The sequence below is a fragment of the Grus americana genome, chromosome 13 (assembly GCF_028858705.1).
Source record: "Grus americana isolate bGruAme1 chromosome 13, bGruAme1.mat, whole genome shotgun sequence".
Classification (NCBI taxonomy): Eukaryota; Metazoa; Chordata; class Aves; order Gruiformes; family Gruidae; genus Grus; species Grus americana.
The window spans coordinates 22,201,543-22,220,902 of NC_072864.1; the positions used below are offsets into that span (position 1 = coordinate 22,201,543).

The 19,360-nt window shown below is 58.6% G+C and overlaps 2 protein-coding genes across 3 annotated transcripts; one reads left to right on the forward strand and one right to left on the reverse strand.

Moving 5' to 3' along the window:
- The first annotated feature begins 18 nt into the window (after positions 1-18).
- Positions 19-13,423, forward strand: MATCAP1 (microtubule associated tyrosine carboxypeptidase 1). Of its 2 annotated transcripts, XM_054840261.1 has the most exons (6): positions 19-557; positions 4,050-4,193; positions 10,059-10,191; positions 10,613-10,918; positions 11,611-11,708; positions 12,082-13,423. In XM_054840261.1, exons 1-6 carry the CDS (start codon positions 105-107, stop codon positions 12,244-12,246), a joined length of 1,299 nt encoding a protein of 432 aa, XP_054696236.1. In that variant the 5' UTR covers positions 19-104; the 3' UTR covers positions 12,247-13,423. The 2 variants fall into 2 exon arrangements, with proteins under 2 accessions (XP_054696236.1, XP_054696237.1); XM_054840262.1 differs by lacking the exon at positions 4,050-4,193.
- Positions 13,424-13,526: 103 nt separating this feature from the next.
- Positions 13,527-19,004, reverse strand: TMEM208 (transmembrane protein 208). Its single transcript, XM_054840277.1, has 6 exons — positions 18,966-19,004; positions 18,796-18,891; positions 18,641-18,700; positions 18,322-18,458; positions 15,036-15,120; positions 13,527-13,983 (listed from the first exon to the last, which is right to left on the reverse strand). The coding sequence occupies exons 1-6, from the start codon at positions 18,969-18,971 to the stop codon at positions 13,846-13,848; spliced, it is 522 nt and encodes a 173-aa protein (XP_054696252.1). The 5' UTR covers positions 18,972-19,004; the 3' UTR covers positions 13,527-13,845.
- Between the last annotated feature and the right edge of the window lie 356 nt (positions 19,005-19,360).

Consider the following 19,360-nt stretch of genomic DNA (forward strand, 5'->3'; position numbering starts at 1 on the left):
CGCCGGGCGCGGCGCCGATTGGCGGGGCGCGGCGCGTGCTCGCGGCGGCGGCGCGGGGGTCGGCCCGGCCCGGCGCAGCCCCACGTGCCGCCGCGCTGGAGGCCATGGTGCTGGACCCGGGGGCGGCGGCGGGCGGCGGGCTGGGACCCAGCGCCGCCCCGCGCCTCCCCGACCGCCATGGGCCGCCGCTCTGCTCCTGCCCGTCCCCCCCGCCACCGGGACCGGGACCGGGACCCGCGCCCCGTTGCCCGCGGGGAAGGCGGCGTTTGTCGGAAACCGGCGCCGGGATGCGGCGGAGCGAAAGCGCGGGGGGGCGTGGGGGGATGCGCGCCGCGGCCTCCCTGCCCCACATCGCGCGGGGGCGTGGGGGGGAGGAGGGCGGCGGGCGGCGGAGCCCCTGCCTGCTCGTGGCGCTGCGGCCCCGGAACATGGAGGCGGAACGGGAGCGGTTCTTCCGCGCCAGCTTCGCCTACGACCCCCAGTTCGAGTACGCGGAGCCGGTGCCCGCCGCCGTGCTGGATAAATACGGAGCCGCCTCCGATCGCTTCGTCGCTCAGGTGAGGTGGGGCCGGCGGGTCACGCGCTGCCCGTGCCGGGGGGGGGGGGGGGTGCGGGGTGCGGGCATCGCTGCAGGCAGCTGCTAGAGCCCCCGGTGCCTTGCCAGCCCTGCCCGTACTGCCGCCTCGGGCGGGGCATCGGCATCCCGGCGGCTCCGGGGAGGGATGCTCGGCCTGGGGGGGGAGGAGGAGGAGGAGGATCCCCGCCTTCCTCCCCCCCCCACGGCAGGAGCCCGCTGGGTGCGAAGGCGTGGGTGCCCTCGTGTAGGGCGGTGTCACCGGCATGGGGCCGCTCCGCCAATCCTCGTGGCCCCTTTTCCTCCCCGGCTGGTGCCGCCTGGACCGTGCTCCGCGTCTTTGGTACCCTGCCTGCAGCGCGCTTCGCCCCGCCGTTCCCTCACCTCCTCTTTGGGCACCCGGCCCACCCGCAGGAACGCTTCGTGCTCCGGGGCTGACGTGGGTGATGGTCGCGCCGGTGCTGGGCGATGCCGCCGCCCTCGGACCGGTCCTCGCTTGAGGATGCGTGGCGGTGGTTCGGAGCTGGTGCTTCTTCGGGAACCTCTTGCTCTTCTGTTGTTGCTCTTCTATTTTTGCTGGAGCACGTGGGTGACCTCGGTCCCGGTGGTTAAGGCTGGCTTGTTTTCTGGAAGGCCTAGAGGTGATCGGCGTGGCAGCATCCTTACCGTGTAACCACCGGCAAGCGCGGTTACTAATGGGAATGGTTGGCGCGGGCCCCGTGTAAGGCAGCCGGCAGTGCTTTGCTGAGCTGCCTCCCTTGCTCGTACGCTACCGAAATATCCCCGACCTGCTCTCTGCCGCGGATAACCGCGACGCGGATGGCAGCGAGCAAACGGCAGCCGGTCGTTCAGCGGGCAGGAGCCTGCTTGCTCGGTGCTCTGCCCACCAACGAGCCTTGCCTAGGTGTGGGCAGAGCACGGCAGGAGCGGAGCTGCTCTGTCCCTTTGCTCGGCGTTCGGAGCCGGCAGCCCAGTGGTGCCCCTAAACCGATTTGCGCCTCGGGCTGGGCGTCCCGCTCTGGCAAGAGCATCCTTCTGTGTCACGGACCCCTTTTAGCCGCGTCCGAGGAAGCGGGTGAAAACCCCTGAACGATAAATTGGGACGCGCGCGCCAGAGGCGTCTCTCTGCACCTCCTAGTCGGGGAACTTACAGCTGGCGTTCCAAATAACAACTTCTCCACCGACTGATTTATCGGGTTTGGAATGCTTACTTTATTTTTTACGTTACTTCCTGTACCTCTGCCTGAGTTCTTCTCCGGATGATACAGGCTCTTTCTGGAGCCAGCTTTCATGTCCAGCACCTGCCGTACCTCTGCCACGGTTAAACCGGTGCCAGCGATGCTCTCGTCCCTGATCCTAAAACCCTTTGCGAGAGGTATTAAGCGTTGAGTGTTTCTACCGACGTTTCTCCAAGTTCGCCGGCGATGGATTTGTGTCACTGTTCCTTTGCCCGTGCCCTGCAGTAACCTCCTTCCAGTCTCTTTTATTTTCGGAAATGTTTTTTCCTTGCCAGCTAACTCTTAGCTAGAAACTGCTTTTATTTTTAAAAACCTGCGTTAATCTTAAATAAATGAGGCGTTTTGCTAAGCCAGCATCCTCGGACAAGCGCAGACAAACCAACGCCAGCTCCCCGCTTCCAGCTCCCTGCTCCGCCAGCTGCTCTGCACGTGTTCGGGGGGGGGGGGGTATTTTATTTTTTGATTTTTTTTTTTAACAGAAAAATTAAACCAGAAGGATTCTTCTGGCCCCATCACACCGATCACAGCCCCGGTTTGTCGCGGGAACGCAAGCAGCATCCGAGCGGAGCTGGGGCTTGAGGATTTGTTATCCCTCTGCATATGGTGGGTGCGTGATTTCGGGCTGCCCGGGGATGCTCAGCGGCCTCTTGGAAAACTAAACTTGGTATCTTAGGAATTTTGCTCGCCGGGACATGTGCTGGAGGTCGGCAGGGAGCGTGTCCTTTGGTCGTCTTACTCCTGGGCACCAGCTGCGCTGGGTTTCTCTTGGCTCGGTGCTTTAGGTCCCGTGGGAGGAGAGAGCAAGTGGCTGAGCAGAGGTGGGAGGAAGAAATGATCTTTTTTTTTTTTTTTTTTTTTCTGCTGCAGTCAGCAGGAGGTACCTTGTGGCGCTGCAAAAAACAATCCCGATTGTTCAGCGAATGAAACAAAAAACCCAAACCAAAAAAACCCAAAAAAAACCCCAACAAAAAAACCAAAAAAACCCAACAAATAAACCCCCAAAAAAACACCACCACCACAAAAAAAACCAAAACCAAAAAAAAAAACCTGCACAGCTTCTCCTGGAAAGACGCCCTAAGTGAGTCGAGAATAAAAACCAGCTGCGCGGGGAAGACTGTTCAGGGACGGGAAAATGGGGACCTTCTGCTGGGGTAGGGGATGCTGGTCACCAGGCGCAGAGCACGAAGCCCCTCTGCGGGGTGTCGGATGGTTTGGGCGCTGGTACTGGTGCTGAGCACCCATCTCCTGATCCTGGGTGACCTTAGGGACGAGGGAGGGGCTGGGACCCCTCTCTGCAGGGCTCCAGCCGCCACTCGGGACCCGTACGAGAGCAGAGGGGGTTCGCTCAGCGGGAGGAGGTAAAACACGCGCCGTTTAGGAGCAGCGCTCCGTCCTGGGCTGGGGAGCTCGGCGGCGGCTCAGCCAGGCTTACGGCTCCGATAAAACTGCTGGAAAAAACTCCAGGACTGGTTCAAAGTCAGCGTCGTTGTCACCCGCTTTGGAATATACCTTAATAGGCTGGAGAAAGTCGTTGCTTGAAAACGTCTGCAGTGAAAACTCACTTTCGGGGAAGGAGACGTGCTACTAAACGCTCGTGTTTTATAGGTGCTCCGTAAATGTTAACGCTTGTAAAATAGCGCGTGCCGCGTTTATTCGAAGGCCGTCGGTGTGCTGAGACCCTGTTGGAAGCGGAGGAAGCGGCGTTGGGGCGAAGGGTGACGCGCGGCCTCGCCTCCGGGCTCGCGGTCCGGCGCCGCGCTAAAAAACTCTGGGAGGAAAAAGCAAGCTGATAAACCAGACGGCTTTGTGTAAGCGCTGGAGTTCGAAAGGAGAACCGAGAGCAGAAACGGATGAAAATAATCACAAAGATGAAAATAATCACGGCTTTAACCTCCGGAGGCAGCGGGCTGCGACGATGCCGTTTCGCTTCTGCTCTGCCCGGTTCCTGCAACGGATGCTCGCGAGGGTGCTAAAAAGCAGGCAGAATATCCCGTGGGCCGCGGTGACTGCGTCGTGTCCCTCTGTCCTGGCGGCCCCCTCCAGCTGGCTCGGTCTCCTTGGGGGTTTTTTGGGTTTTTGGTTTTTTTGGTTTTTTTAGCTGTTGCAAAACCATGTCTCGCTTTACGGGCATTTAGCAGGGATTTATCTCCGCTGGGTTTTATTGCGCGTGGGGTTTTAAGGTGCGTTTATAAGCGGGGAGGGCGTCCGCGCTGACGTTTCGTTTCTACGTGCGACAGGCGATCAGGATCATTCGTGCCGTCCTGGAAAAATACGGGACCTATGAGAGCTTCGAAGTCGCCACGGGCGGGAGGCTGCTGAGCAAGTGCCAGATCTGGTCCGCCATCCGAAAGTACATGCAGAAGGAAGGCTGCGTGGGAGAGGTAATCCGCACCCCTGCTTTATCGCTTGTAAAATACGGCCGCAAAGTAATTATTTTCTGATAAAAAGGACTGAGATTAAGAAATGTCACGGGTACAAAAAAGAAACTTTTCTACTCTGAGCCGTGGTGGCCTTTCGTCTCCGGCGTGGCTGCCTTCGCTCTGCCCCGGCGTTAGGACGTGGGTGCTGGTTCCCCACCAATTTCCCGTCGGTTTTCCGCGGTGTAACCCTCCCGTGCTCGAGAGGGAGAGGAGCTGCCGCTTGTCCGTGCTGGGGGGGGAGTCCAGCAGCTCTTCAGCTGGTTTCTCTGTGTCCCCAGCAGCATCCAGCACGGCACGTCCCAACAGCTTTGCCTTTCTTTTCTTTTCTTTTCTTTTCTTTTTCTTTTTTTTTTTCCCTCCCCCCTTCCTGCCAGCGAGGTGCAGGCGAAACGCTTCCGCCGCCCTGGGTCCAAGCGCCGAGAAGGATTTCGGGACCTGGCTTTGCTGTTTTGGCAGGAGGTCGATGCCGTGGGCTTCCTCACCGCTGCCTCCTGGCCAGACTGTTTTTCCAACCTCTAATTTTTCCCCCTCCATCTCCGAAGGGGCTTATTCACGAGCGTTTCTGGGAAGCATCACCGGGGGACGTTCCTCCTCCAGCCCCCTCGGCTTGTCCCCGTCCCTGCCGGGGGTGTCCCTGGGACGGGGATGGGGCACCTTTGCTCGGGACGGGAAGGATCCCCGAAAATCTCTTCCTATAATCCTGCCGCCTTTTTAGTACTCAGAACCAACACCCAAACCAGTCTCACTTACAGACATACTACTTGCATACTACAGACTTACAACTTGCTAGTTGTGGTCTATCTCTTGATTTTACTAATTGATTAAATTCAACTATTTTGCTCTTCTGCGTTAATCTAAACCCAAACTGCGCTCTGGCTGGGCAGAAAGCCATCTTTTTCCTTACGTCTTGGTGTAAAACTTCCGGCCCCGTGTAATTTTCCCTTTGCTCAGGGGAACGCGGGGTTCAGTGATTACCTTTGCACGTGGGCGTGTGAGATACGGGGCCCTTTTTAGCCCAAACTTTTGCTAAGTGCTTTTAAAACCATTAAAGCATCGCTTTGTTCGTTCCCACCCGTTACCAGATTTGGCCGAGTCGCTCCCTGTACGGGACAAAAACTTGCTGAAGCGTCTGCGTCGCTGATGATTTCACACCCTGTCGGGGAACTGGGCGGTTTCAGACGCGTGTATCCCTCCCTGCGCCTGTATCTCTAATTCCCGATTTTTAACCTGCCGTACCCCGTCTGCTCTGCCGTGCCGTTTGCTTCCCTGTTACATATTAATCGTGATGGATTTCTTAAAAAAAAAAGAAAAAAAAAAAAAAAAAGGAAGAATCTGTAGCCCAGGGGGTTGCGTTAGCCCAGAGACCGACCTGCCAATGCGGCAGCTGCCTGCGCTGCCTGCAGGCAGCCGTGGCAGGCAGCGTGGCCAGGCTGGTGGCAGTCGCTGCAGGCAGCCGCCCTTTGTCCCCGGCGCCGATCGGCGAAGGCAGGATCCAGCTTTCCGGCGCCGCAGGCAGCGTGCTCGTGGGTGAGTATTTGCGCTGTAATTAACTTTGCGTCTTCAAAAGCTTCTTTGTCGGGATCCGAGCTGCGGATCCTGACGCTCCTCTGCTTTTCTTCTGGCTCAGGGCTGAGGTGACGCTGCCGGAGCTCCGAGGTCTCCGTCCCGATTTCGGCGAGCTCCCATCTCGCAGCAGAGAAACCCCTGGCCCCGTCGGTAAGTGCTGCCCGGCGATCCCCGGGGTTGCGAAACGTCGTTAGCCTAAATTGCGCGAGCTAGCGTCTCTGCGGCTCCTATCGGTGGTGCCTCTCCGCCCTGGAACTCCGCTTTCTCGGAGCGCGTGGTCCCGAGCAGATGGGCAGAGCCGGGGAGAGGTGGGAGCCCGTGCCGCGGGGACCATCAGCAACCGTCCCTCGGTTCCTGGGGACGAGCTCTGTCTCCATCCTTGCACTCCCAAAAGCTGAGCAGCGGCTTCGTGGACCGCGAGGATGCGCCGGGGATCCCGCTCGGCACGAGACGCGGCACGACCCTGGCGAGCTGGCGTTGCTGCTCCCGGAACGGGACCGTGGCCGGAGTCGCGGCCCCTGCGGTGAGGGCATCCGCAAAGCTGGAGAGGCCCGAGATGAGGCGAGGGGTGCTGCTCAGCGGGCGGGCGGGCTGCTGCAGCCGGAGGAGGATTGATTTTCCTGGGTTGCGTTTCTCCCCTCTAACTCCGGAGCGCTCTGGTGCCGAGGGTCCCTCCCCATCGCTCCTGGCTGCCTCGGCTCGGGGCGGTTCTCGGCACCTCTGTTTAATACGACAAAACAACGCCGTGTCACCACGTTATCGAATAAGGGGGGTGAAAAAAAAAAAACAAACCACCCCATAAACCGACCCAAGCCAATGCCTCTAAAAAGTCATCAGACTGAGAGCTGAAGAATGACATCCCGGGGCTTTGCCCGTCGTCATCTCACCGCGGCGGCCCTGGGCGCATCCGTATCGTCGGCTCTCGCTGGGTGGGGGGGGCTGCAACCTGCTGCTGGACCCGCGCTGCAGGCGCTCTCAGCCTCTCCGAGCGGTGTCTAACCCCCTTTCCCCGCCCTCGGCTCAGTCTGGTTCCGTCCCTCGCCATTCTTGTTCCCCTGCCCAGCTCCATCCCGGGATCGATCCGTCCTCGGGACGGGGACGGAGGGTTTCTCCCCGGGGCCACGGCAGCCCGGTGCCCTCCCAAATCCGGGGGGGGGGGGGGGGTTCTACCTGCAAAGCTCCTGCCGTTAATCCGCCTACTCGCCCGTGAACCGTCGCAAACCTTGCACGGAGCGTCGCACCGTTGGCTGATGCTTCTTTGTCCTGAATCTGCTCCCCGATCCCTTCGCTTGATGCTGTCGAGCTCTTGTGCAGGGCAAAACGGTTCCCACTGCACAGAGCTGAGCTGAGCGTTGCTGTTTCTGTTCTCGCCTTTACCTTTCCTTCACCATTAGAGATTGGGGGGGGAATCAGCAGTGCTTCCTCTGACTCGAATTCTTCCTCTAAAGCCTCTGGGGTGTTCTTGCTCGGAGTTTTCCTTCGTTCCTGAAAACGCAGACCGGTGACTCCAGCGTCCCGCTGTGCTCAGCCTCCAGCAGCGTCCCAGCTTGTTGCAAACTGAATTTTTTTCTGCGCCCTTGGATCTCTCTTCAAAGGGGAGCGCTTCGGTCCGCGTTTCGGCTCTCGCTGCCTTGCCTGAACAGGGCTTGCGCAAGACCTGGTTTCAGTGCTGAGCGTCGCAGGGCTGGGAATTAAGGTGCCAGTGCAGGTGGGGAGGGAGAGCTGGGGGTCACCGGGACGGCAGAGACGAGCCGCGTGGAGCATTTACCCGTGAAACACCCGGTACAGTTAAACTCCCGGGTTTATACGGTATTTCTCTGGTGCGGGTGCTCTGAGCGTTGTTTTCAGAGATGAATTTTTCAAAGTTCTGGAACTGTTGGGGGATGCCGAGCCAGCACCAGCCTCCCAAAACCCGCCGGCCGGGCTGACCCCCCCCTCACCCCGCAGCAGGTTCCTGCTGGTACGGGACACCTGGTGCTGTGGAATCCGTCTCGCGTGGGGATGGCGCCCGGAGGAATTCGGCGTAACGTGGCCAGGATGAGCAGCTGGAAAATGGAGAAAAGCAGAGAGGAGGAGCTTGGGGCGGGGGGAGTATTTTTTTTTTTTTAGTAGGCAGGGGGAAAGCAGGTGTAAGAGAGCATTTATCCTAGGGAAAAAGTTCGTTTTTCTACATCTGGTACCCTAAATTCCAAACCTCTTTGGGATTTTTTTTTTTTTCCCCCCATATAGGAGCAATGAAGTTTGACAGCAAGATGTGCGGACCTGGCCTTGCAGATCGCCCCCGGGCAGCCAAGCATCCTGTATCCCGGTAGCAGAGCTCCGTCTGACACGCTGCGTCATCTCCGGCCCTCCCCGTAAGAGCCGCGGCTCGGGCGGCAAAAACCTGGGGACCAGGGGCTGTCCCGGGGTCCGGGTCCCGCTTCTGTGCCGCAGCGTCTTTGAGGGAGCAGGAAAAGTGCTGCACCCATGAAAATTATTCCTCGGCTTCTTTCTTTCGGTTTCAACTCTGTGCCCTGGCTTTCCCCGGGATTTCAGCCTCCGCTAGTCGCGCTTGGTGTTGCCGTGTCGGGGCTGTATTCCCGTCACACGGAGCCGACCTAAGAGATGGGAATTGCTTAAACCCCGGCTCATTTGTGCCTCCGTATTTCTGCTTGTGGTGAAGCCGTAACCTTCCTCACCCCTCGTAGCTCCGGACGGGGCCGTTGGCAGAACCTGGCGCTGCTGCCAAAAGTCTTCTCCCCACCAAGATCTTGCTGGCAACTAACCTAGAGCATAAACCCAGCTTTAGTCTGGCTCAGTTCCCTACCTCGGTCTGTCCCGGGTCACCAAGGTCCATGGCTGGAGGTGGCAGAGGGCAGCGAAACTCCAACCCTTATTTCTTTTGCCTTGCTTACCGGAGACAGAGGCAGGGCAGAAGTGAACTGGCAAGTCCGTTCTCGGAGTTAGAGGGGTTTTCTTCCACGCTAATATATTTTAATCCAGGTAAGCAATTACACTGTAAGTATTTTTGTGCCGTTCGTGTGCCCGCTGGTAGACTCTGCTCTGTTACGTTGCGCTTATGGCTTTAATGAACGGCTTTGCGCAATAATAAACGTGGGTTAAAGCAAACCCGTTCAGTCTCCTCTCCTTTTTATTTATTTTTTTTTTAAATAAGAGAAAAGAACTGTCGCGTAGTAACGCACACGTGCGCGTTTTCATTCTGAGAAGCGTCAGCCGTGAAATAACAGATGGGTTTTGGAGTTAATGTGTGCACGGGGGAAGGGTTTTGAGATGAAATTGGTGCGTGCCTGAAGGTCCCGAGCACCGCCGCGGCCGAACCTCGGATGCGAGAGCTCCCAGGGATGCGGCAGAGCCGCGTGTCTCCTCCGGCAATGCTGCGGCTTCGACTCGCTGCAGCTCTGAAGTTGGATGGTCAGAAAATGCTGCTTGGCCGGCGCGTTAACTCGTGTTAACGTAGAGCAGCTGTCTTGGCTCCAGCACTCGCAATAGTCAGGTTTCCCAAAATAGATGGGTTTGGGGTTTGGTTTTTTTTCTGTATAAAGATGTTCTCCGGTCCTGCGCGTGCGTTGCCCGTCCCTGCTGTGAATCGTGGCCGGCACACGCGGTTCCTCCGGCGAGGGTGGGTTGGTGTGGATCCGTCCTCGCTGCTCGTGTCTTGGAGCCTCCCAAGGGGGAATCGGCAGGAGAGCCCGTGAAAAGGGAGCCAGCGCCTCGGTTCCCTCGTGGGATGGTTACTGGGGGGTCTAGAGGTTGGACCCATAACGAAGCAGGTGCTGTTGGTTGGTTGTGGTGGGGTCGAGTTGATGACCGACTTTACCGCTGGTGGGGCTGCAGGGGTGGGAGCGGGCAGGTCTCCGGGGGAATCCCCGTCTCCTGTGCCCGCTGCGTTGGGCGGAGCCCACGGGAGCGAGCTGGGGAGGGATGCAGGAGCCAGCGGGATGCCGGTGCCGGGCTGCCCAGGGTCGCTGGCTGGAAAGAGATTGAAGGAGTTGTTATTTCACCCCCTGCCCCATGGGATCATCCGTTTCCTCTCAGCACCCCCCCTCAGCGCCAGCTGTGCCCCCCCCGCCTGCTCCTGCTGCCCGTGGTCTCCTTGGGGAGCCGCAGCAGAAGCTGGGGATGGTGCAGCAGCGCTGGGCCGTGCCGGTGGCTTCACGCAACCGGCCGCCACCACCTCGGCCTCTGCTTAGAGCCAAGACCCCGCCGACCGTCTCCTCCCGTGGCAGCGCTGACGCCGTTTGCCTCCTCCTTCCTCCGCAGGTGGTGGTGCAGCTCACCGATGACCTCCTGTCCCAGGCGGTGATGATGGTGGAGGACAGCCGGCCGACGCTGGCCATCAACCTGGCCGGAGCGCGGCAGCACTGGCTGGAGGGGATGCTGCGCCACGAGATAGGTCAGCGCGGGGGGGGGGCTCTGGGTGACGGGCGGGGGGGGGGGTGCTGTGAGCATCCTCTGGCTGTTGCCAGGGTAACGGTCTGGGGGCTGCGGGAACCAACCGGGCAAGGTGATACCCACCGGGTCCTGCAAGGAGACATCCTGGAGGGTGCTCCTGGGCAGGTTTCGGGAGGGGCTGAGGCCACCTGGGTCCCTCTCCAGGTGCGGGGAGGGGGGGTGTCAGGCCTGCCTGCCCCCCCCACCCTAAGCACTGGAACACGCACGTGTCCCGTGGCGGTGTCTCCAGCCGAGACTGGGGCTGGCACCCATGGGTGCTGGGTCTCTGCCCCAATCCCAGCGACTTGGGCAGCTGGTGGGGGTTGAGCTTTTTTTGGAGGCTGCGACTGACGGCACTCGCTGCTGTCCCTCCTCCTCCCCAGGCACCCACTACATCCGGGGGGTGAACAACACCCGCCAGCCCTGGCACAGCTCCGAGGGCCGCAAGCAGTACAGCCTGAAGCCCGCCAACCCCACGGAGGAAGGCTTGGCCAGCCTGCACAGCGTCCTCTTCCGCAAGCAGCCCTTCCTGTGGCGGGCAGCCCTGCTCTACTACACCATCGAACGGGCCAGCCGCCTCTCCTTCTCCGCCCTCTTCCAGGACCTGGAGCAGTACGTCCAGGACGCCGGCGTCCGGTGGGAGTACTGCGTGCGGGCGAAGCGGGGCCAGACCGACACCTCGCAGCCAGGTACCGCTCCGGGCGGGGTGTGTGTGAAAAGCCTTTGGGTTTTAGAAGGGATTTATATTTTTTTTTTTAAAGAAAAACCAGAGGCGAGTAGGTTTTGCTGCTGGGTGGGTTGAGCATCACTGGTCCTGTGGCCACGCAGCCTTTGACGCGGTGGCTCTGCCCCACTTTCGCGTCCCCAGCCCCGTCCCGTGGGTTTACACTTCCTGTGGCAGTGAGCTGTTAGATGCAGCCCTGGCGCATCAACGCTTCGGCTCTTCGGGGTCGGTGGGATGGAGGGGGCACCCTGGGGAGCCCCATGAGGTGCTTGTGGTCCGAGGGGAGCGAATTAGCCAAGCCTGCGGGGAGGCAGCAGCCAAAGGAGAGGAAAATATGAGCATTTCTGGAGATGCATTTAAATAGATTCTTGCAGTGGTTTACCATTAAAAAAAAAAAAAAAAATCCATTGGGAGGAAGGGTGAAAGCATCCTGATGAGAGGTTTGGGGCTCTCGCTGTTCCCAGCACTACTCCCCAGCGTTCATCCTTTGGGATGCAGCGTCCTGGCCACGGCACCAGCAGCGCCTCAGCCCTGGCACACTCACGTCACCCCCGTCCAGCACCAGGCCTCTGGTTATTGTGGTGGGCAGACAGTTGGGTGAGCAGAGGGTGGTGGGGAGCCGGGCTCCTGCTCCCCCAACCTCTCCCACTCTTCCAGGCTGTTTCAGTAAGGACCAGGTCTACCTGGACGGGATTCTCCGCATCCTGCGCCATCGGCAGACCATCGACTTCCCGCTGCTGGCTGCGCTTGGAAAGGTAAAGAAAGGCTGGAGGGGGCACGGCTGAGCCCAGAGCCCCATCCCAAAGCTCACACGGGCTCCCTCAGCCCCACGGCTTCCCGAAAATGAGCCCTTGTCTGGCAGCCCTTCAGCCGTTTGCATCTCCCTGAGCTTACAAAGGCTCCAGGGGAGCAGAGAAAGGCTGTGCTGGGTAGGACGCGAGGAGCGATGGGACCCTTGGCGAGAGGCTTAACCCAGCGGGTTAAATGCTGCTGGCCGCACTGCTGGCCCTCTGCTCGGGTCCTGCCGTCGCCTGTCCCCGCAGTGACAGAAAAATGACTGAAAACACAAATCCTTACAAATCCCTCCCCGAGTGGGGGGGCTGAGCCCATCTCCCTGCTTCCCATCAGGTCTCCTATGAGGATGTGAATCGGCTGAAGAAATTTGGGGTCCTGGAGAAAGCCCGCATCCCCCATTTCATGCAGGACCTGGAGCGGTACATGAAGCAGCTGGACCACATCGTCACCACCAACGGGCTGAACGAGGAGGAGCTGGAGCAGCTGCTGCCTGACTGAGGGGCATCCCCCCACCCCTCCCCAAAACCGCCACCCCAAGGGTGTAGCTGGTGCCATTTGTTGGGTATTTATTGGGGCTGGAGCCCGGAGGAGCAGGAAGAGCCCGGGCCTCCTCCCCTGCGCCCGGGCAGCCGCTGTGCATGTACCGCTGTGTAGGGTAGCGCGGCCGAGAGGGCCGGTGTGGTTAGTGTTGGTGTGTGTGTGTGTCCCCCACCGTCCCCCGTGTGTTTTGGGGATGGCTGCGCGGCTCTGTGAGGCTTTGGGGAGTTGGAGATGAGGGTTCAGAGGGAGCGAGGGCAGAGCTGGGGACACCCCCCCCCCCCTCCGAGGTGCAGGAGGCTGTGCAGGGGGGGTGGTTGCAATGGGGGGGATGCCCTTCGGGTACTGGGGGGGGCTGGGAGCTCTGGGCACCGCCTGGCAGGGACTAAGGACTGTCCCCCACCCATCAGCAGCAGGAAGGACTTTAATCCCCCCCCCCCCCAAATACCACTCTCTGCTCTCCCCATCGCTCTTTGCCCACAATTAACCATCGCTCTGCACCCCAACTACAGCCACTCTGCCCGGCCCTGAGGCACAGGAGGACTCAGGGTAGGGACTCAGGCTTGATGTTAGGAAAAAGCGTGTAATAAAAATGATGTAATGGAAACAATGTCTGGGCAAAAGGTTGTGCGTAGCATCAAAAGCCAGGCTGGCACCGCTGTGAGCACCGACTGTGCATCTCGCTTGCGCGCAGGCAAAGCTGCACGGCTCCTGGCTGGTGCGTCAGGAGCAGGAAGGGGTCACCGGAGCGTGTAAAACAACGTACTGCGCAGGGACAGCGTTAATAAATCAAAGTAGGCAAAAGCGGGTGCTGCCCCAAGCTGTTCCTGGTCTCTAACACACGGTGTCGGCAGCAGTCCCGGCTCCCCGGCTGTGCCACCCCTGGGAGAGTTGATTTAAAAGAAAGAAGAAGAATTAAAAAAACAACACAGATTTAGTTTTGGCTTTTAGCTGTAGCCTTCCATCCCACTGAGCTCCTGCAAGGGTAGCACAGGCCAAGTTGTGGCTCAAACCCAAAAGCTCCAAGTCTGGCTGCAAGCCCTGTTCCCAGCACCTCCAGCTGCCCCCGCAGCCCCGATCTCACAGGGCAGCTGCAGCCCCTCTGCAGGCTGCGGATGCTGCGGCAGGAAGGGACGAGACCACTTGTTTTGAGGGGTTTTGCTTCCCTCTGGTCCAGGTCTCCAAGAATACGCCAGCATTTTTAACAGCTCCCCGCTGCGAGCACCCCTGTACGAGCACGCTGCCAGCACAGACTCTGTTCTTTAATGTACTATTTCCTCCAACGCTGCAATCCCCAACCTCGAACGCGATACAGCGCTGCTTTAAAAAGGTATTTACACGCATCCCAGCATCACCCCCCTCGTCATCCCAAGGAGCAAGGCCTCGACTGGCGCTAAGAGCCGGCCAAGGGAAGTCTCTTGCAGCCTTTCTAGCAGAATGGCAGCAATGACAGAGGGCAACATAGCTACTGCGATGGTTTCGGATTGGTTTTGGTCGCATCCCTGATGAAATAACAGCATGGAGATGAGAGACGGCGTTAATCTATCTCCCCAGCCAGGGCTAGAAGCGCTTCATCTGGCGGCGTTCTTGTCGGCGTTGCTTCTTCTCATTTGGTTCCTGACCAGCGGGCGAAGAGTCTGCTGTAAACCAGGGCCCCAGGATGTTCACCCACAGGAGGTAGAGAGCACGTCCCGGAGCCTGCAAAACACGCGTGGCACGAACTGGGTCACTCTGGGGACAGCTTTGGCAGGGGTGGTGGTGTGGTCAGGGGGGCTGGTCTGACTGAGGGGGCCGAAGGAGCTGGAATATCTTTACAGGCTGGATCAGGGGCATTGGAGGATGCATGGAAATCAAAGGCGGCGGCAGGCGTCCAAAATAAATGGCCTGATTTCGTATGGGTTAGGAGCTTGCATACGTATACAGCGCTTAGGCTTCATATACAGAAATGCCAGCATCAGGTCTGAATTACCCAGAAAGCCCTGACTGCCCAGACATTCTGCCTCGCCTTCCTTCAGAACAAACCCCCCCCATTTCTCTAAATGAAAACAACCGCGATCTGGATGGCTCCAGGGGTAGGCAGAGTTTAGGCTGCCCTCTGCCAGGCCAGCTAGAAAGAACTTTGAAGTACAGACCACAAGAAGATAGCTTTCTACGCTCCCCAGATTGCCTGATATTCCTTTGTGGGATACATTCAAAGCAACTGTGGGATTTTTTATTTTTTTTTAACTGACTAGAGATATTTTTTATCCTTCTGCAGAAGCAGTTTTAGCTGGAGGCACATGACAAATGTTTCAGGAATAGAAAGTCTGGTGCGTTGAGGGGAAATCAAAGCCTACAGTGTTTGATCTACCAAGCGGCACAGCGTCCAGCGGTTCCCAGCCTCAGTCCACGCTGGTGAATGACCAAGAAAACCAAACGAGAAGCAGCAGTTTGTCACAGTCACAGAAAGGCTCTATGCACAAAGATGGCTTTGATCTGCCTCGTCTTTCTTCTTGCCCTTTCAGAGGACCAGAGAGAAAGGCCAAGGCCAGCCTAGTTTTTGCATGGTTGACTCAAAGGGATCAGGACTTCTTTCCCTTGTACGGTCTCATTTTTAACAAGATTTGACAGGGACATTAAAAAATTTATCAGAAAATAGTTTTACCCTGAAACAGGACACTGAGCTGAAATGGATAAATAATGTCCTGGGCTCCGAAGTCAGGGAAAGACAGGAACAATGTAAAGCAACAAGGAAAACCCCCGGGGCTTACCAAGAGCCAGAAGTACCAGACGTAGAGGGAGAAGCAGCTCAGCACTTGGACTATCGCTGTCAGCAGGATCACATCCTTGAGGTGCCTGAGGGAAGAAAAACAAAACATTAACCTTCCATTCCAGCCCAACACACCAGCTCCTCTGCCAACACAGCCCGTCTGCACCGCCTCCCGGGAGCCACCCAACCAAGGGCCATCCCTGCAGCTATGCTCTGCCACACACCATAATCTAGAAGAATCAGAACAGTAAACAAAGCAAAAACCAAACCAAAAGAAATCAATCTGATGAGTTAAAGAGCCAGGCTCCCTCTGAAAAGGGACGTTGAGAAAGCTGAGGAATGCAGGAGGGTGGAAATCAGCAACAAAACCACCACCCCCGCAGCCTCCAACAGCAGCCAGCACCCGCTGATTTGACACATATGATGGCATAACGTATGGCTGCTCATGGCTGGCTCCACTAAAGAGAAGCACAAATCTTCCCCGTGCCATCTCACAGGCTGACAGACGCACTCGGGGTCACCGAAGGGCTGAGGTGCCCGAGGACAAGCACACCATCACCCGCGAGCCGAGCTACAGCAACAGACGGCTCCGTCTCCCCTCCTGTTTACCCAACTCCGGGGTCTTGTGTCCCACCCTGAGCCGAGAGCAGCTACAGAGGGGAAGAACCTGCCCACACCTCAACCACCACCCTCGGGGGGGGACCTGACACCCAGAGAGGTAAACAGGTACCGCTTTTTCAACACAAGCCACAGGGAGTGCCATGATGGGTTAAAAAATGCCGTTAAATCATCACCTGCTGGAGTAAGAAACACTCGAGTCACATCCAAGAATGGAGTGAAGAACACAAAGGCAGAGGTAAGGGTAATGACATAGCTTGTCTCACTCTGGGCGGCACAGCACAAAATGAAGTGAGGTTAGGGATTCATCACCAGAAAGAGCTGGTTTAGGTCGGGACATCGTCATCAACACAAGACGCTGCTGAATCCACCAGCTCTATGATGGGACGTGAGGTTCAGAAACCTCGTGCATCACCGGAAGCCACAGAGGGGTGATGGCAGAGCTCCCACCGAACCCAGCCCTCCCAGAGACCAGTGAGGTCAGCCTTCCTCAACCCCAAAACACCACATAGCGTCTGTTGTTACAGACAGCATGAGGGAAACACCGTCAAAGCCGCAGCGTTCCAGCAGCAGCTCCAAAAGAGCACGCATCAATCAGCTGTGGCACGCTCCGAGGCAAGAAAACATCGGCTGCTTTCTGAAAGTAACCACTAGCATAGAGCGGTTCCCCGACCCCCAAAGTGGTGATTTAGAGCGCGACAAAAACGGATGCAGTCAGTGGGAGGAGCACTGAGCGTTCGTTAACACTTTGCATTCACGTAGCCGCGGGGTTAAATTAACGAAGGACTCGCGCTCTCACGGCTGAGGGCTCTGCGCAGGCTCGGGTACAAAGGTACAGGGTAAGGATGGGAACTTCAGCTGTGAAGGTTTTTACAGCTCTGCCTTCAAGCTGCGTTGTATTTTGCACAGCCCGTGCCTCGGACAAGCGTCAATTCATTTTAATGCCTCGGACAAGCGTCAATTCATTTTAATGTGTCATAAAACTCACCCCGAGGGCGTATTGCTCAGGCAGAAAAACCTCGGCACACCCGGTACCAAGGGAAGCGCTAGGTCTGCAACCAGGACTGCGGCCGTGCTACAGCTGCGCCTGACACCTTTTCACAGGGATCCCTGCGCTAACACCTCTCGGGCACTTCCCCTGACAGCGCCGTCACACAGCCGCACGGGGCAGGTACTCGCTCTGCCTCGGGGCCTTACACATCTCCTACAACTAGGAGCATACCCCAGACGACATCAAACTTCTTTATTTCCCTTACTTGACTTTCCCGTGTTGCATTTCACAAAAAAATATTTTATGCTTCTACTCAGGAGAGCAGAACAGGATAAAATGGGAGAAAAACGCTCGGCTGACCAGCAGGAAAAAGCAGTTGCTATAGGATGAAGAGGGCTGAGCCTCTTACACCAGACATCTGAGCCACTGTGGCCACAGGTACAAAATTTACTACTCCGCTAACAAAAACACAAGATGAGAGCTCATGCTGCGCAGAGTCAGCAGGTTCTGTGCCACGCAAGTCAGTCTGCCTGCTGGTAACATCCCTGGGCATCTGCTGGCTGCAGAAGTAAAACTTATGTTAAGAAAAATAAAAATATATAAATCAATACACGGCCCTTTCAGCACGAGAACGCTTGATGTGACACAGAGGGCTCTGCCGGAAGCATGGGGCTCCCCATGTTTCTTCAAAAGCCTGGCAGCGAGTGAAAGACGGCAGCGAACCTTAAATTGTAGGGCAAGGACAGGGGAGGGAAGGGGCCAAGTACCCCAGGTACCGGGCTGAGCACGCGCTGGAGATCCCCAGCAGAGGATGGGCAAACGGATGGAGGCTGAGGGCACGGAGGACAGAGAGCAAAGCCTGACGTGTCCACGACTGCCTGGCAGTTTTCTGTAAATAGTTTGAGGCTCACTGTTGGAAAACATGTAAATCTAGAGGATGTTTCAGCTGTTTCAGTACTGTTGTCTCCTTGTTTTATGTAACAGTGCTTTGCAGGAATTACTGTTGCATGTTCCTTGACCAAGGAAATGAGAGTTACAGCCCCGCCAGGAACACTGGACAGGCAAACATTCGGCACTGCCTGCAGACAGGCACGAGGAACGCACAAGCACGGGGGGCAGAACAGGCTGAGGGGGCAAGAGGAGCTGCCTAAAGGCAGAAGGGAGGTTTTCAGCGTGTACAACAGCTCAAGACACGGCCGGTTTGCAGCCAGACAGGGTACCTGGCAGCACACGCCCTTCTGCTCTGTCGAGCACTACCTGCAGTCACAGTTTAAAAAGAAAATAGATATTCCTCTCTGTGTTGCAGAAGCATGCGGTGTCAGCGCTGCCTCTTCACTGCAAGAAGGTTGTAACTTGTTCCAGGGATCAGGAACAGGTCTGGGATCTCCTCCCTGTGCACCTCAGCCCTAAGGACAGTGACCGCTCCAGGCCGATACAGCCACGTGGCGGCTGGCAACTAGCACACGCCAGGCCAGGCGTTGGGGTAACGAGGACGGTTTAGGTACGCTCTTGGGAATAAACGGCTACAGGCTTCCAGCTGCCCTCGCGCCTGCGCCAGCGGGCAAGCTGAGGTGGGAGCTGAGGCCCGGCCTTCTCCTTCGGGGGCTCCCCGGGCTCCGCGTGCACGCTCAGGCAGCAGGTCCTGCTCACCTGAACTCGTGCGGGTGTGGACACTCACTCTGCCATCCCCTGCTCCATATTCAGGTCAATTCCCCCGTCGGCAAGGCTGCCATCGTCTGTGAAAGACGGCTTTGCCATGGAGTTCATGGATCGGTAGCTGGTACCGTAGACCACCGAGCTGAAGATGAACGCTAGCTGCAACAAGGAAACAGCTGTCAGCCGCAAAAGCCACGACCCCGGGACAGTGCGGCAGAGGCCTGCTGGCCTCGCCTGTCGTGCCAAGCGAGGAAAGGACCGGCCTTTCAGCCGGGCCAGGCCCAGGCGGCCCTGGCCGGGGCAGCAGACGGTGCCCTGCCCGCAGCGGGCCGGGCGCTCACCCACGTCCAGGCGGAGGCGGCGGGGTAGAAGATCACCAGGTTCACCACGGCGTAGACGGCCTGCGGAGAGAACGCGGCACGGCTGTCTGCCCGGCCCGGCCCGGGGCCCAGCCCTCCCCACCGGCCCCGCCGGGGCCCCCCCCGGCCGCACTCACGGAGGCCCCCAGGATGATGCGGAGGTAGAAGCGCAGCGTCTCCCGGTTCTCCTCGAAGATCTGCTTCTTGCCCTTGGTGCCCGCCTTCCCCTTGGGCTGCGGAGCCAACACACGGCGTCAGCGGCCTCACCCGCCCCGGGCGCCCGCACCCCCCCGGCCCCGCCACTCACCGCCATGGCTGCGCCGGCTCCGCGCTCCGCTTCCGGCCCCCACCGGACGTGACCTCACCGGAAGTGGCGGGGCCGCGCCCGGTACATGGCGGCCGGGGCCTACCCCAGACCCGGGCCTACCCCAACCCCCCCAGGCCCGGCAGTTCCCCGCCCCGGTCCCCGCAGGGCTCCCCTGTCCCCAGGGGGGGTTTCCGCGGCTCGCAGCCCCTGGGTTTGGGGTGCCGGTGCGCGGCCTTCCCCTCTCAGCGCCCCCTGCACCGGCCCCGCTGCCTGCCCTTGGCGCTCAGGAGAAGGTTACCCACCGCAGCCCGGCGTGTCGGCGGCCGCACGGCCATCAAGAGCCTGACCTAAAGCCGAGCGAGCCACGTTGCTTTCAATTCCCTCGGTAGCTCCGC